Below are 16,203 nucleotides of genomic sequence, written 5' to 3'. Positions count from 1 at the left end.
ATTTTGTCCAAATAACAAGAGGTTGTCAAACATATTTTAGAGAAAAAAGTAGAGCAGTACAACCCACTATCAGGGATTCATAGAACAAAATATTGTTAGCACATGATATAATTCAGAATCATTTTTGTAAAGTTAGATGTGCTTTAAACACTTGCAACCAATTACTCATTCAGATATGAAAAGGCACACACCTGAAGCACCATGTACACACCTTAGATTGGCACTAAACAATTACAATGGATAAATGTTTGAATTTTCTCATTGACACTGATACCAAAAGCAGTTGATAGTAAATTACATTTTTAATTTCATAAAATTTGATAGGTAAAATTAATGGCTTTTAGATCTAAAATGAAACATTTTTATCAACTTATAGCTGTTTCTGCCGCATAAGTCAAAGAGTGTTTGACAATTGCACTCTCGAAAATTCAATGGAGCTGTGTGATGTAAAAAATTGTCAGAATACAAGAACTGAAAAGGTCATTATAATATATATTTTTTTATTTTTTCTGCACATATCACATCAGAAAGAAAGATATTGTATCAATAATGCTTTTATGTTCTCACCGCCGATCAGATCAACTTGATCGACCCGATCACATTAATTCCCCGATGAAGCCGGACCAAGCTGGACCTCTGCTCTATCATTGCCAGATTTCCACCCGACCAGATCGTAATGATCGTAATCGAGAATTTGGAAGTTGCTCTATCTTCCAAATTGTAACAGCTAATGACACACCAACAGTTTACATCTATATATTGTCTAGGTCATGTGAACTCGTGTATACATCAGGTATACATGATATTACCCGATCTGTACACGATCATCTCGACTTCTACTCCAGCATTATCTGATCGCAACCCGACCAACTCGATCTCTGTTTGATCTATTGTCCAGAATAACTAGACTGCTACCCAACTGCTACATGATCACACACGATCGCTTCCGGATAGTTATTCGACCATACTGGACCAAACTAGATTGTTACACGATTTATTCTCGATCACTAGATCTTCTTCTCGATAACTATACGATTGCTTCTCGACACTTATCTACTCGATCCCTACATGTCAAAAAAATTCGGGTAGGAAGCCCGAGCCATGCCGACCAAGCTAAACCGCCCCAACCACTCCCGATCACGCATGCAGACCGAGCTAGACTGGTACCCGATCGCTTGATCGAGTTGATCTGATTGGCGGTGAGATCACAGCATAATATAAGTATTGTGAAGAGTGTGATTTGCACATGTTGACGCTATATTGCAATTGTATTGCTGGAGTTCATAGTGTAAAGTTTACGTATAACTTTACTTGATTAAAGAGAGTGATACAGTAGTAGATACAAAATTTAAAAATAAAAGCCTAAGAACGCCCCAAAATAACCCTGAAATTGTTCATTGTGCTACAGGCTAAGTTTGATTTGGCAGTGAAACAATGTACAGTCTATCCCCTTACATGATCTTACACAGAACACATAATTATAAATATGAAACAAAGTGTAAAACTAAGAATAAGGAAATCTCAGCATATGATTAAACAAAGGTCAAACTAAAAAAAATGAATTTTTAGAGGGGATCAGAGGTTATGAATCCACTAGTGTAACACGTGTTATTTTCCATTTTAAATGTGTGCAAGAGAAACATACACTGTCTTTTACTAAATTGTACAAAAATGATAGTTGCAACTGCACTTTATGTTATCAAATAATACAGGATGAGTATGATGTAATGACTTTAAAGACAAAATAAATGTTTGTGACACTAAATTATTATTCATTTTTTTCAAGGTTACTTGTACATGAAATGCAATTGACTAATATTTTGCGATTAATACAAAGCACTGATGGAGGCAAATAATTTTTAGTGTTTTCATGAATTCTCACATTCTTTATAACACATTTCAATGGGATATGCATATTATTCTGAAGTGAAACTTTTAAGGTCTAACTCAAGCATTTTTGAGGAAATGTGATATATTTGACATAGCAATAAGAGACCAACTCAAGTTAGACCTATATTGCACTGACGGAATTGAACTACCTGAGATAGTCTTTTATTTTTAATGTAAATAAAAAAGGCAAAAAAAGCATAAATTACCCTAAACTTTTCACAGAATGTGTATTTGACCTTACATTATCAAAATATGTAAAAAAGTGATTTTTGGTAAAAATGTCACTTAGACCAGTATTGCGCTGAGTCATCGAATGGACTTTGAAAATATTTGAACTATTACAAAAACTTTAACATAAGTGGTTACGCCGACGCCGACGCTCGGGTGACTGCAATAGCTCTACTTATTCTTATCGAATAGTCGAGCTAAAAAGGGGCATAATTCTGTCAAAATACTTGATAGAGTTACCTCCTCCTGTCTACAGGTTGGGGTCATGATGGTAAACAAGTGTGCAAAGTTTCAAAGCCATATGTCAATGGACTTCGAAAATATTTGAACTATCACAAAAACTTTAACGTAAATTCTAAGTCGAAAAAGGGGCATAATTCTGTCAAAATGCTTGATAGAGTTACCTCCTCCTGTCTACAGGTTGGGGTCATGATGGTGAACAAGTGTGCAAAGTTTCAAAGCCATATGTCAATGGACTTTGAAAATATTTGAACTATTACAAAAACTTTAACGTAAATTCTAAGTCGAAAAAGGGGCATAATTCTGTCAAAATGCTTGATAGAGTTACCTCCTCCTGTCTACAGGTTGGGGTCATGATGGTGAACAAGTGTGCAAAGTTTCAAAGCCATATGTCAATGGACTTTGAAAATATTTGAACTATTACAAAAACTTTAACATAAGTGGTTACGCCGACGCCGACGCCGACGCTCGGGTGACTGCAATAGCTCTACTTATTCTTATCGAATAGTCGAGCTAAAAATAGTAAAAATATCCGGACGAAAATACCCAGGTGCACAACTACACATACTGATCAACATTCCTGTAAAGTTTCATGACTCTAGGTCAAACACTTTTTGAGTTACATGCGACACAAGTTGAAAATTACAAAATTTTACTAAGTCAAGGGCAATAACTCTAAAAATGCTAAAAATATCCAGATGAAAATACCCAGGTACACAACTACACATACTGATCAACATTCCTGTAAAGTTTCATGACTCTAGGTCAAATACTTTTAGAGTTACATGCGACACAAGTTGAAAATTACAAAATTTTACTAAGTCAAGGGCAATACCTCTAAAAATACTAAAAATATCCAGAAGAAAATACCCAGGTGCACAACTTCACATGCTGATAAACATTCCCATAAAGTTTCGTTGAATTCCAACCATTAGTTGCAGAGAACTACTCCGGAAACGAAATTCAGACGTTTTACTAAGTCAAGGGCAATAACTCTAAAAATACTAAAAATATCCAGACGAAAATACCCAGGTGCACAACTTCACATGCTGATCAACATTCCCATAAAGTTTCGTTGAATTCCAACCATTAGTTGCAGAGAACTACTCCGGAAACGAAATTCGGACGGACGGATGGACGGACGGACGGACGGACGGACAACGCCAAAACTATATCCCCCTCCCGATTCCATCGGCGGGGGATAATTACTGAAAATGAATTAAGATCAAATTTTATTGTTATTTGTTTGGTCAGGGCGAGATATTCATAGCAACTTCAGACTATTATAATTTCTCCTTCTTTCCTAGGACAGTATAGCAATCGAACCACTTACGCCCTATCCCAGAGCAGTTCAGTGCAGTCATAGCCATATGAGTTTGACATAAATGAAAGATAAGAGTGAGCCCCACTAATTTACTTCCCCTTCACGAAAAGTACTTGCCCTGCATTTTGACAGACAAAAATATCAAGAACAACTGACTCAAAATTACTATCTACCAGTTTATATCAAATACATTTCAGGCTTGAAATTCATTGATGCCTGCATATTGTTTATATAAATACTTCTTACACTTTTAATATTTAATTTTCAACAAAGTGTCCCTTCATGTATACTTATTTCATTCAAATTCTAACACACTCTACCTTATGGCTAAGTATAAACTATATAAAAACATTTCCAAATGTGTATGTATAAAACATTGTCTAAGGCTGCTGTCATTACTAAAGGGAGAGGCGTTAAGGGAATCATCATATATATATGCATTCGGTAATGTTTAATACTTGGCTATGAGGTTGATTTTAGGTTTCCGTTTCACAGTTATTACGACTGAAATAGCGTCTACAGTTTGATTGTTTTACAGAACTTCATCTATAAATGATAAGAGAATCATCATTTGGATTGGAGAAGCTTACTTGCGTTATTGGGCAGGTTTGATCAACTATTTTCTCACTCAACCCAAACTTTCACTCACAAATGTGAGTGGGTGAGTGGATTTGTTGAGGCCCCTAAATCTATTTACTAATAAAGCTTGAGAACATATGAAAATTTTCCTGAATCAAACAAGGACTTGACACCTGAATTCATAAACAGGCAAGTAAAATTATTTTTCATTTAAAAAAACTAATCAATTATCAAATACATACATTAAATACAAAGACAATGCTTTTATATCATCTTTTCAGAACTTGAGCTAGGGGGGTGACTTAAGCGAAGAAGTCGCTTTCTGATGAGCAACTTCACCTAAAACAAACTTCAAAGCGATTTTGAAGTTGCCTGATTTTTAATGTTGTATATACGGCAGTTCGCATTGACCAATCAGCGACACACTAACATACCACGGCTATTTATTGACAATAACACAAAATGGCGACAGATTCAATCAATTTTCGCTGATAACATGATTAAAGTCACCTGCATATACATAATTGTTGATAATTGTTGCGGTGTTTTGGCGAGTAAAGATAAACAATGCCCAACGTCTTAACCCTTTACCTCATATATACGCGAAACAACACACTTTCGACGCCCCCCCCCCTTTTTTTAGACCTGAAATAGTGAAAAAATGTCCTATTTGGGCCCCAAACATATGTTCGCCAAGAAATTTTTGGACTTGTGAGAGGCTTAAAATGACCCCAGGTCGATCATAAGGTAACGTGTAACCAACGCTAAAAAAAAGCCTTTGACTCTATCTCAATCCCTTGAGAAGTTGCAGCACTTTGAAATAAATTTTGATGGGGAAAAATCGAGGCCAAATTGTGATTTTTGGCAATTTTGAGCTGTCCCCTCGTTGCCATGGTAACAGGAAATTTAAGACTGAGCATGTCGTTAAAAAAGCAATGGTCCAGTCAACATTTGTGCCAAGTTTGATTAGTATTGAAGCATTTTTCATAGTTTCATAGCAGTTTGAACTTGTAAGAGGAGGCTTTTCAGTGAAAATGGCCATTTTTCACAATATGCTCATGGGGGAAAGGGTTAAAGGTGTGAATATGTTCTAAAACTTGATTGTTAAAAACTTTCGAAGCACAAATTTGTAGAAATTATGTGAAAATTTATATCAATTAATTTATTAATACATTGAACTCCGTAAAGTTAACACTCTGATTATAATAAATTAAATGTCTCTAACATCCTTGCTTGTGGGCAAATCGCTTAACGAAAGCTATAGACAATGACCAGTCTGACTCTGCCAATTGCTCTATCTACTGTGAATATTGTTACCAACTAAACATACTCAATACATGCATACAATATATGTAAATATTGTGTTTGTTATTGGTATATACATTTATGAAAAGTAGATTCGAAAATAGAATTGTTTTATTTGAGGTGTTTTTTATGTCTTGTATGGTAAAGTTTCCTAGCTTATTATTCCCCAGATAGCACCTAACATGTCTCCCAACTTCTTCCTCAAGTCTACTCACTTCTCCCTAAATCAGTTGGAGGGAGAAATTTTGACCCTGCTATCAAAGCTAAACTGCATATATCCGGTTACTACTACACTTTTACATGTACCAGAGTTATTAAAAACATAGCAGATATGCACTGTCCTCACTTAAAACAGTAAGTATACCTTTAAAAATTAAATAAATAACTTTAAATTTAGTAAGTATTCTACAAGTTGCGATAAAATATGGTTTGTCACTTATTTTCGCGACACAAAACAAACCAAACGAGTTACATCTGTCTTAGCAGCGTAAAAGTGACAGATGCAACTAAATAAAATAATAATTATACATGTTATCATACCATTGCAAAATAAATGATATGACAGTCGGCTGTTTAGTCCATTTTATTTTTTAATTATTTCGCGGTCCGGCGAAATGTCAACAAATAATGGACTGTGATATTCTTAGAAAAACAAACAGAAAGTCTAAAAACTACCAAAAACCGAGTTAAAATCAAAGCACAGAAGGCGCTAAATTTGTTTGGGTCTCAGAATGTCAGAAAGGTGAAGGTTGTGTGATTAGAAGGTTGTGTGATTATAAACCAATTTGTTTTTGTATAGTGCCAACAATGCTTTCCAGTGATTAAATGTAGTAAATTGGCTATAAGACTAATTGCAACACTGATATTCAATTCAATGTTTATTGGACTTAAACAATTTTTAAAAAATGAGTTTACCTTAACTGGGATTTGAACTCCAGACCTCTCGATTCCTAAGCGAGCGTTTTTGTGTAAAAATATTGATAATTCAGCTTTCTGGAGACATTGCCCTTAACCCAGGGCCCATTAAATTTCCCTGTGGAGGCTGCTACAGGCCTGTAGCTTCAAACCACCGTGCAGTGTACTGCGAGGCATGCTACTTATGGTGGCACATCAAATGTGCTACTATCTCAGCAAGTGAATACGTCAAACTAAGTAACAACGATGAACCCTGGTTGTGCAGAAATTGTAGCACGTTTCATTTTAGTGACTCATATTTCGAACCGAACATCAGCATACTGTAGACTCTTCAATTCAATCGGATTGCGAAGACAATGACATTCCAGCTATTTTTGATGAACTTATAAATATTAAAAAAGAAAGTCCAAATAAATTCACATGTGCATATATAAATATTAATAGTTTAAGGAACAAATTCGACTTTTTAAAAGAAATTCTTATTAGAAATATTGTTGATATTCTATTTATTGCAGAAACAAAACTAGATGGTTCTTTCCCGGATGCACAATGGCAGGTTAACGGATATCACTTATGGCGAGCAGACAGAAATGACAAAGGTGGTGGGATTGCAGTGTACTTAAGGTCAGAACTAGCTGGAAATAGAAAATCAAATCTCGAATTTACAGATATAGAATCTATATTCATAGAGGTAATCTTAAATAAAAAGAAATGGCTTTTAATGGGTGCATATAAACCCCCATCTATGTCAAATGAAACTTTCGAACAAAACTGCATGACAACTCTAGATAAATGTAGTTCTAAGTATGATGAATATGTCTTACTACGTGATTTAAATTTTGATTTACTTGATCCAACCAAATGTGCTCCTTTAAACGATATTATTGATGTTTTTAACTTATCGAGTCTAATTAAGAAGGCTACCTGCTTTACTAAAAATGGTATACCATCACTGCTGGATGTGATTTTAACTAATAGCAATTCTTCTTTTGGGAAAATATGTAATTTTAATTGTGGACTGAGTGATGTACACAATCTGATTGCATTTCAGCTAAAAGATGAAACTAAAAGTAAAAAACCAAACTGGATTAATTATAGATCTTTTAAAAATTTTGACATTGAAAATTTTAATGAGGATTTACAGACTAATTTATCAAACTTTAACCAGAACACTGTAAATGTAAACGAGGCATACACAAATTTTAGCAAAACTTTTATGGAAGTCACAGACAAACACGCCCCTTTAAAACGTAAACGTTCAATGGACCAGACAGTACCATATATGAATAAAACCTTAAAACAAGCTATTTATAAGAAACGCATGTTACAAAATACATATAATAAATACAAAACATCAAAGAACTGGGAAAAATACCGTAAACAAAGAAATCTTGTCACAAGCATTAAAAGAAAATCAATAAATAAATATTTTTTAGAGAGATGTGTAGGTGGATGTAAAAATAAATCATTTTGGCCTACTGTTAAACCATTTTTAACAAATAAAGGTACTATTGTAAAAAAGGACATGATTTTATGTGAAAATAATATTCTAGTAATTAAGTGATCAGTCCCAGGTGTGTGATATTTTTAATGAATTTTATGTACATGTTGCTAAGGACATTGGTGCAGACTCAATACCAATCAACAACAATCACCCTAGCCTTAATTTTATAAGAAGTAATCTTAAATCTGATAAACAACTCAATTTTCAACCTGTAAATAACTCCTTTATTAGTAAACAGATTGATAAATTATCATCTAAAAAAGCAACTGGTCAAGATGGCATATCTGCTAAACTTTTAAAATTTTCTAAACCTTCAGTCGTGGAACATATTACTAATATGGTTAATCTGAGTTTCCAGTCATCCATCTTTCCTGATAGTCTTAAAATAGCTCAGGCAGTTCCGGTCCATAAGAAAAATAGTACTCTAGATAAAGGTAATTACAGACCTGTTAGTATCCTTCCAATTTTATCTAAAATCTTCGAAAGGTCTATTAATACCCAACTAACTGACTTTTTCAATGACCATTTTAATACTTACTTATCTGCTTTTAGACCAGGTTACGGCTGTCAAAGCACTCTACTTAAAATTACTGAAGACTGGAAAAGATCACTGGATGAAAACAAATACATAGCAGCTATTTTAATGGATTTGTCAAAAGCCTTTGACTGCCTACCCCATGACCTCCTTCTCATGAAACTTAGATGTTATGGGGTCTCCGACCATGCCCTAGATTTATTAACTAATTATTTAACAAATAGGAAACAATGCGTCAAACTTGGATCTAATTTAAGTTCTTTCAAAGATATTTATAAAGGGGTTCCTCAAGGTTCTATTCTAGGCCCTGTATTATTTAACATATTTTTAAATGACATTTTTGATTTTGTACACAAATGTGATCTTTATAATTATGCAGACGACAACACTTTATCATGCAGTGACACAAACATTGACAATGTTGTTGAATCTTTAGAGTCAGATAGTCAGTCATTAATACAATGGTTTTCGGACAATCATATGAAAGCAAACCCCGACAAATTCCAGGCTATTGCTATTGGTAAAAAACTAGGGATCAAAATATTAGTTTCAATTTAAATGATAGTACAATCCACTGTGAAGAATCTGTTAAACTTCTTGGGGTAACTTTTGATTTTAAACTCAAATTTGATAATCATATTTCTGATATCTGTAAAAAAGCCTCAAAACAACTAAACGTGCTAAAGAGAATAGGTAAAATTTATGTAAATCGGGGAAATTGAACATATATTATTCTTTTATACTATCAAACTTTAATTACTGCCCTGTCACCTGGCACTTCTGTGGAGAAAAGTACACAAAAAAAACTAGAGAAAATTCAAGAAAGAGCATTAAGATTCATTTATGATGACTATCAATCAGACTATGACTCACTTTTAATAAAATCTAAACTACCAAATTTAAAATTAAGACGAATCAGAACTATAGCCCTCGAAATTCATAAAATTATTCATAAACAAGGACCAACATACTTACATGATCTTGTTAATATAAAATCTCATTCTTTTAATTTTAGGTATAAAAATGTAGCAATTATCCCTCAGATAAGAACCACCAGTTATGGCAGCAACTCTTTTCGTTCCTATGCACCTAAAACTATGGAATTCACTTCCTCAACACCTCAGAATGGAAGTGAATTATGACCAATTTAAAAGTTTAATTGGTGCATGGAATGGAGAGAGTTGCTCATGTACTTTCTGTCAATAAACCTGCATTATAGTTTAGCTCCATCTTCAGTTTTGTTTCTTGCCTGCTTTCTTTTGTTTTGCTGCTTACTTACATGTATCTGTTTATTTCACATTTGGCTTAAATTTTGTTAATATTCTCAACATAAGTGATTATGTACATGTATTATTTTTCCAGTATGCTTAAATTTTTGTTTGCTTATTGTCAGCTTTTTGCGAAGTTTGCTTTTTGAGGAGGCTGCTGATCACTTCTTGCAAATTTTGAATTGGGGATTTTTATTTATAAAACCTAATTAGTGGTAACAGTTTTGTGATCCTTTTCATTTTCAATATCGTATTTCCTTTCTTTTATAGCAGTCCAGGCTAGGCCTGGGTCAAGATCAGCAGTATCCACCACCCACTTTTAATGTAATCTTATTTTATGTATGTGCTAATATGTTCCGCATTTTATCTAGATATATATTATTTTATTCACTTATGATACAGTATAGAACTTTTAAGCATATCCTTAGCATATCATTACTATTTATTAATTATCATTATTTTATTTTAAATTATAACATTTAGTGTCTACATCCCATATTATAGTAACTTAACTTGTCTTTTACCATTTGTCTTTCAAAGTTTATCTTAATGTGCTTCTTTTATGAGTTTTATGTTTATATCATTATGCATGTATGTCGGTCAAAAGCTATACATAGGTTATGTTTTGTAAAATGTTATATATGTATACCGACAATAAATAAATTTTGATTTGATTTGATTTGATTTGAAAACCCATCGGCCTCGGTCACCCTCGGCCTCGGTGAAGTTATATGTAAACGGCCTGAAGAAAACCATATTATTCTAAATTAGGGTTTGTAAATCTTATTACCTGATGTACATGTAAATAATCATGGAGCTTACTATAAGCATGTATATCTATAAAGAATGAAACAATATAAGAAATCTTCGACCATTCGGAAACTATTTTGCTTGAAAATTAATGCGCCTGTCATTTGACAATCTTTACGCAGTGATCTCCCCTGAATTTTTCGGCGTTAGTGTACATATAAAGGGAAGTAATCGCTTCAAAAAAGCAGACTACTTTCGGCATTTGTAATTAACAGCATCAGAGTCTGAAATTTCGCTACCATTATTTGTTTGGTCTGACGATCCAAACAAATAAAAACCAACATAATGATCATTGTTTGGCTATTTGGAATGGTTTGTTTCAAGTGATCAAAAAATATTTTATTGAATGTTTATAATCATTGATTATCGCAACAAAATTTCATGAAAAGCGCAGACTCGGTTTGATTGACCCTTTTCATGAGTGATAATGAATAAGTGCAAAATCCCTCACGCCCCTAGCACCGGCTTGAGCGGTCCTCAATTCTCAACACTTAATAGTGCTGGCATCAATGATCCCGAAGGACCAGAAAAATATAACAACACAAAAGTGAAGTACGGGGCAACATTTCACAGCTGCCAAATGGAACTTGATACCTGCTGTTGTGACGTATAAAAATCTGGAAACAAAGTGATCCCTCGGAAGCATTAATCACATCAAAATTACACAAAAATGGCAGGCTCGGTTTGATTGAAGACGGACTTGAATTGGTCATCCAGGATCTGTGCTTTCTCTTAGCCATTGTTGACTCGTCTGTCTTCTTGAGGGGGTGCCACTCCAACACTATCTTGTCTTCTGGATATGACATACCACCAGAATGGTTTTGAATTATTCTCTTCAAGTCCTTTCTGGATAGTGTTGTTGATATGGTTGATCTCAGCTTTCTTGAAGGCTATCTTGCATTCACGTTGATACTGCTTAAACAATACCCTTGTTGGGTTTGCTTGGCGTTTTTGTACAACCGCGACTTCAGCTTTGCCATTTCCTTCAAGTCTTTGTTGAGCCAGGGGAATGATCGTCTTTTTTTTTACTGAGTTTTACTGAATATGTTGTGTTGGGCTTTCTTTAGGGATTCTTATTTTCTCTATTTTATTGCCACATCAGCGTTGTTTGTGCCGTGTGGAGGCTGTAAAAAGTCGCCCCGTACATTCAATCAGAGATGTTATATTTTCGATCCTTTAAGATCGTTCAGCACGACATTATTGTTGTGCTTGTGGTATTTTTAGTTTTAACTTTTCGGCATTTTCTAGTTGGGTGGTTCCAATATTCCTTCTTGAATTATGTTGAATCACCCTTAGGGTATGTTGCCTGCTTTTTAACTTTGTCTTTTGACGTCTTATCTGTGATATGCAGGCTTCATAACCTCTGATCCCCTTTCAAAATTCCATTTTATTTAGTTCCGCCCATTGTTTTCTCGTTTAGGGCACACGCTTTTTATTTCTAGGGGACCATACGCCGCTTTTCATGGAATGGCACGGAAGTGTCACATTGAAGGTTCCATGATAACCGCCGTATGAACACATCTGCGGATATTTCTAAATTCAAAATTTTACTATTTCATGTTTAAATGTTGAATTCTGCTTAAGCCGGTGCTAGGGGGCGTGGACGGTAGTTTGCACTTGACAGTACCGTCCATGAACAGGCTCAATCAAACCGAGCCTGCAACATTTTCAATTATGTTGTGTTGGACTTTCTTTAGGGATTCTTATTTTCTCTATTTTGATGGAATGTTAGTAGTCATGGGACTCCTCATGCCAGATTTAAAGATGTTCCATAGACTTGAAGAGAAGTTTTGCTTCATTAATGTGAAGAAAGGAATAAATCAATATACAAAAGATTCAACACATCCTGTATAATCTGTATTACCTGCAAAATTTAAATCCTTCTTTGTTGAACTTGTCTGCAAAATTTAATCTACATTCAGTAAAATTGTAAAAAATATTTATTAACTAAATGCACACATCCAGTTATAATTTGGTATGATGTTTTTTTTATTTTACTTGTCCTCAAAACGTGCTTTCCCTGAACAGAACATACTACACCATTTTTTTATATTTGAACGTAGGCTTCCGCCACTAGAAACATTGCCAAGTGCTCGGATCAACCAAATGTTGCTTTGGAACCATGAACATACTCATTCAAACTGAGCTATAACATTGACGGTTTCCCAAAAATGTCAAACCCCTTGTGGGAAGGTAGACATATTTAAACATTACAGATTTTATTTCACTATTTTAAGACATAAACTCTTTGAAAAGCTGCTCTTAGCATATAAATCCGTGTTTTAACTTGTCTGCAAAATTTAACATTAATTCTGTCTGTAAAATACAGACTATTCAAATATTCCCCCATCATTTTATATTCTGTTCTATATCTAACTTGTCTGCAAAATCCTTCTTATTTTAACTTGGCTGCAAAATTCAACATTTATTCTGTCTGTGCGAAATACAGACTTTTCTAATATTCCTCTTTCATTTTATATTCTGTTCTATATCTAACTTGTCTGCAAAATCCTTCTTATTTTAACTTGTCTGCAAAATTCAACATTAAATTCTGTCTGCGAAATACTGATTTTCCTTATGTTCCCCCATCATTTTATATTCTGTTCTATATCTAACTTGTCTGCAAAATCCTTCTTATTTTAACTTGTCTGCAAAATTCAACATTAATTCTGTCTGCGAAATACTGATTTTCCTTATGCTCCCCCATCATTTTATATTCTGTTCTATATCTAACTTGTCTGCAAAATCCTTCTTATTTTTACTCGTCTGCAAAATTCAACATTATTTCTGTCTGCGAAATACTGATTTTCCCCCATCATTTTATATTCTGTTCTACATCTAACTTGCCTGCATAATCCTTCTTATTTTATCTTGTCTGCAAAATTAAACATTAATTCTGTCTGCAAAATACAGATTTTCCTAATATTTCCCTGTCATTTTATATTTTGTTCTATATCTAACTTGTCTGCAAAATCCTTCTTATTTTAACTTGTCTGCAAAATTCAACATTTATTCCGTTTGCGAAATAGAGATTTTTCTAATATTCCTCTTTCATTTTATATTCTGTTCTATATCTAACTTGTCTGCAAAATCCTTCTTATTTTAACTTGTCTGCAAAATTCAACATTAATTCTGTCTGCAAAATACAGATTTTCCATATATTCCCCTGTCATTTTATATTTTGTTCTATATCTAACTTGTCCGCAAAATCCTTCTTATTTTAACTTGTCTGCAAAATTCAACATTATTTCTGTCTGCGAAATACTGATTTCCCCCCATCATTTTATATTCTGTTTTATATCTAACTTGCCTGCATAATCCTTCTTATTTTAACTTGTCTGCAAAATTCAACATTAATTCTGTCTGCAAAATACAGATTTTCCTAATATTCCCCTGTCATTTTATATTTTGTTCTATATCTAACTTGTCTGCAAAATCCTTCTTATTTTAACTTGTCTGCAAAATTCAACATTTATTCTGTCTGCGAAATACAGATTTTTCTAATATTCCTCTTTCATTTTATATTTTGTTCTATATCTAACTTGTCTGCAAAATCCTTCAACCTCTATTCTGTCTGCAAATGTATTAACTTAAAAAGTTAATTAATATTGTTTGTTTGTTATAATCATTATATTCTGTTTCATGCAATAACTTAATGTTTTTTAATTATATTCTTATATTTTTTTTTATAAAAGCATAAATTATTCTAAAAAAACAACATTATAAATCTATTTTTCAAATAATAAATAGAGTTTTGCAAATAATTATAGATCTTTCTAGATGGCATTAAATCAATATAATTGCCCATTCACACCTTTTGACAAGGGATTAAACACCCCCTATATAATCTATATTGTCTGCAAAATCTAAAATCCTTCTTTATTTAACTTGTCTGCAAAATCCCTCTATGTTTAACTTGTCTGCAAAGTCGTCTGCAAAGTATACCGACCCACGAATGAACCGCCTCCGTGGTCGAGGGGTTAGAGTCGATGACTTCTAATCCAGTTACCACTCTGGAGAGGGTTCGATCCCCGGGAGATGCGAGGAGGAAGGTAGTCTAGAACTGGTGTAACTCTCCAGGAACGAGGGTTAGGAAACTTCCCGCCTATATGACTGAAATACTGTTGGGAAAAGGCGTAAAATGAAAGAAACAAACAAACAAAAGCATACGCTGTTGTTTCTTTTCTCTATTTGAAATACTTTGGGTTTATATCATGAAAAGCAGACAGCTAAAAGGGGAGGAAACTTCCGGACGAAGCTGTCAAAATTTCCCGCGAGTGTTATTTTATTTTGTCGGTCTGAAAACTAGATATAAAAAAGGTATTTTTGAGTAGAATAGTATATGTTTGTTTTGTCTTAACTCTCTTTACCGATTTCAGTCACAGAATGGTACTGACAATTTGTTGTTACAATACAAAACGCTGTTCTTTGTTGTGCTACTTTGCATAAATTATGCCGGTTTATTTAATTTCAGTTCTGATAAATAACGTCTTCTATACATTCGAGGAAAACTTGGAAGTATGTCTGCATATTGCATTCTATTTTGAAGCACACTCGAGTCCTTTTAAAACAAGCCTTTTTCAAATAAACTAATTATTTTGCATTGATCAGTAGATTTTTATTTTTTAAGTTAAGATGTTCAGAAAACATCAGATCAAATTTAGTCAGGATCTACATGTAGTTTTATATAGAGCTACATGTAGTCTCTGAGAGGTTTAAGTTCTCCTACCAGTTTTTATACTGTGACAGGTTAGTATGCTGATTAAACCCCTTTTAATAACAAAAGTTATGCCATAGAAAAACATTATTCTTGATATTTTCCTAACCTGCTAGCCGGGTACTGTAAAAGAAACTTCAACACTTTGTTGCCATCTTGCCTAAATATTTGATTATATGCATGATTGACCATTATGGAAACACAGTCACTACACAGATGGTTAACCAAGATTATGTGCTTTTGAAAGATTTTAAAAATTCCTTTTCATCTTTTATTTCAAGATTTTAAAAAGTAAATTTACTGGCTTTTATATTTTTTGATAATATATTCTGTCATGGTTGCATGGTTAAGAACTGTTCAATATTTAGGGGAAAAGATGTGTAAGCAGGCGAGAAAGCTTAGTAGGTATAGCTGAGGGACATTATTCCAAGTGTTCCATGTTCAAATCCAGGTCAGCCTGCAAATTTTTATCACCCTGTGACATTTGCGCCCAATGATGTTGCTGACTGTATATAACTTACATACATGTGAACTTTTTTCTATGTTCAAGAAGAGGGAGATTTTTTAATTGACAATAGACCTATACTGTATGGATATTTTGAAATAAAAAAGAGGAAGAGTTCTTCTTTTTTAAAAAACACCCCTTCCTGTATTTTACGAAAATTATTTAAACATGGGTGCAAGTTTTCCGGCATGTGCCGGAAGTTCCGGTTTTTCACGTGCCGGAGGGATCATTTTTGCAAATCACGTAAATCCGTTGAGATATTTGGAGGGGTATGGTGCGGGTCTATTCTTTCAACCTGAGAAGTTCCACCGATCAGAAGTTCATAATCGAGAACGCTATATCACCTACGGACGCTTACGGTTGTTCTCGAAGCGTCAATAGTA

At 33.8% G+C, this 16,203-nt stretch overlaps 1 protein-coding gene across 1 annotated transcript in view; it reads right to left on the bottom strand.

Annotated features, from left to right (window-relative positions):
• LOC132714891 (calcineurin-binding protein cabin-1-like) overlaps nt 1-6,218 on the bottom strand; it is a 50,310-nt gene extending 44,092 nt beyond the window's left edge. Inside the window, exon 1 of the mRNA XM_060697811.1 lies at nt 6,107-6,218. Within this exon, the coding sequence (XP_060553794.1) occupies nt 6,107-6,109 (3 nt within the window). The 5' untranslated portion in view covers nt 6,110-6,218. The remainder of the gene's footprint in view (nt 1-6,106) is intronic.
• Between the last annotated feature and the right edge of the window lie 9,985 nt (nt 6,219-16,203).

Source organism: Ruditapes philippinarum, unplaced genomic scaffold (genome assembly GCF_026571515.1).
Source record: "Ruditapes philippinarum isolate M1 unplaced genomic scaffold, ASM2657151v2 ctg567_1_1_1_1, whole genome shotgun sequence".
Taxonomy (NCBI): domain Eukaryota; kingdom Metazoa; phylum Mollusca; class Bivalvia; order Venerida; family Veneridae; genus Ruditapes; species Ruditapes philippinarum.
The sequence above is the reverse complement of the archived record's forward strand: the minus strand, read 5'-3'. Positions and strand labels throughout refer to the sequence as shown.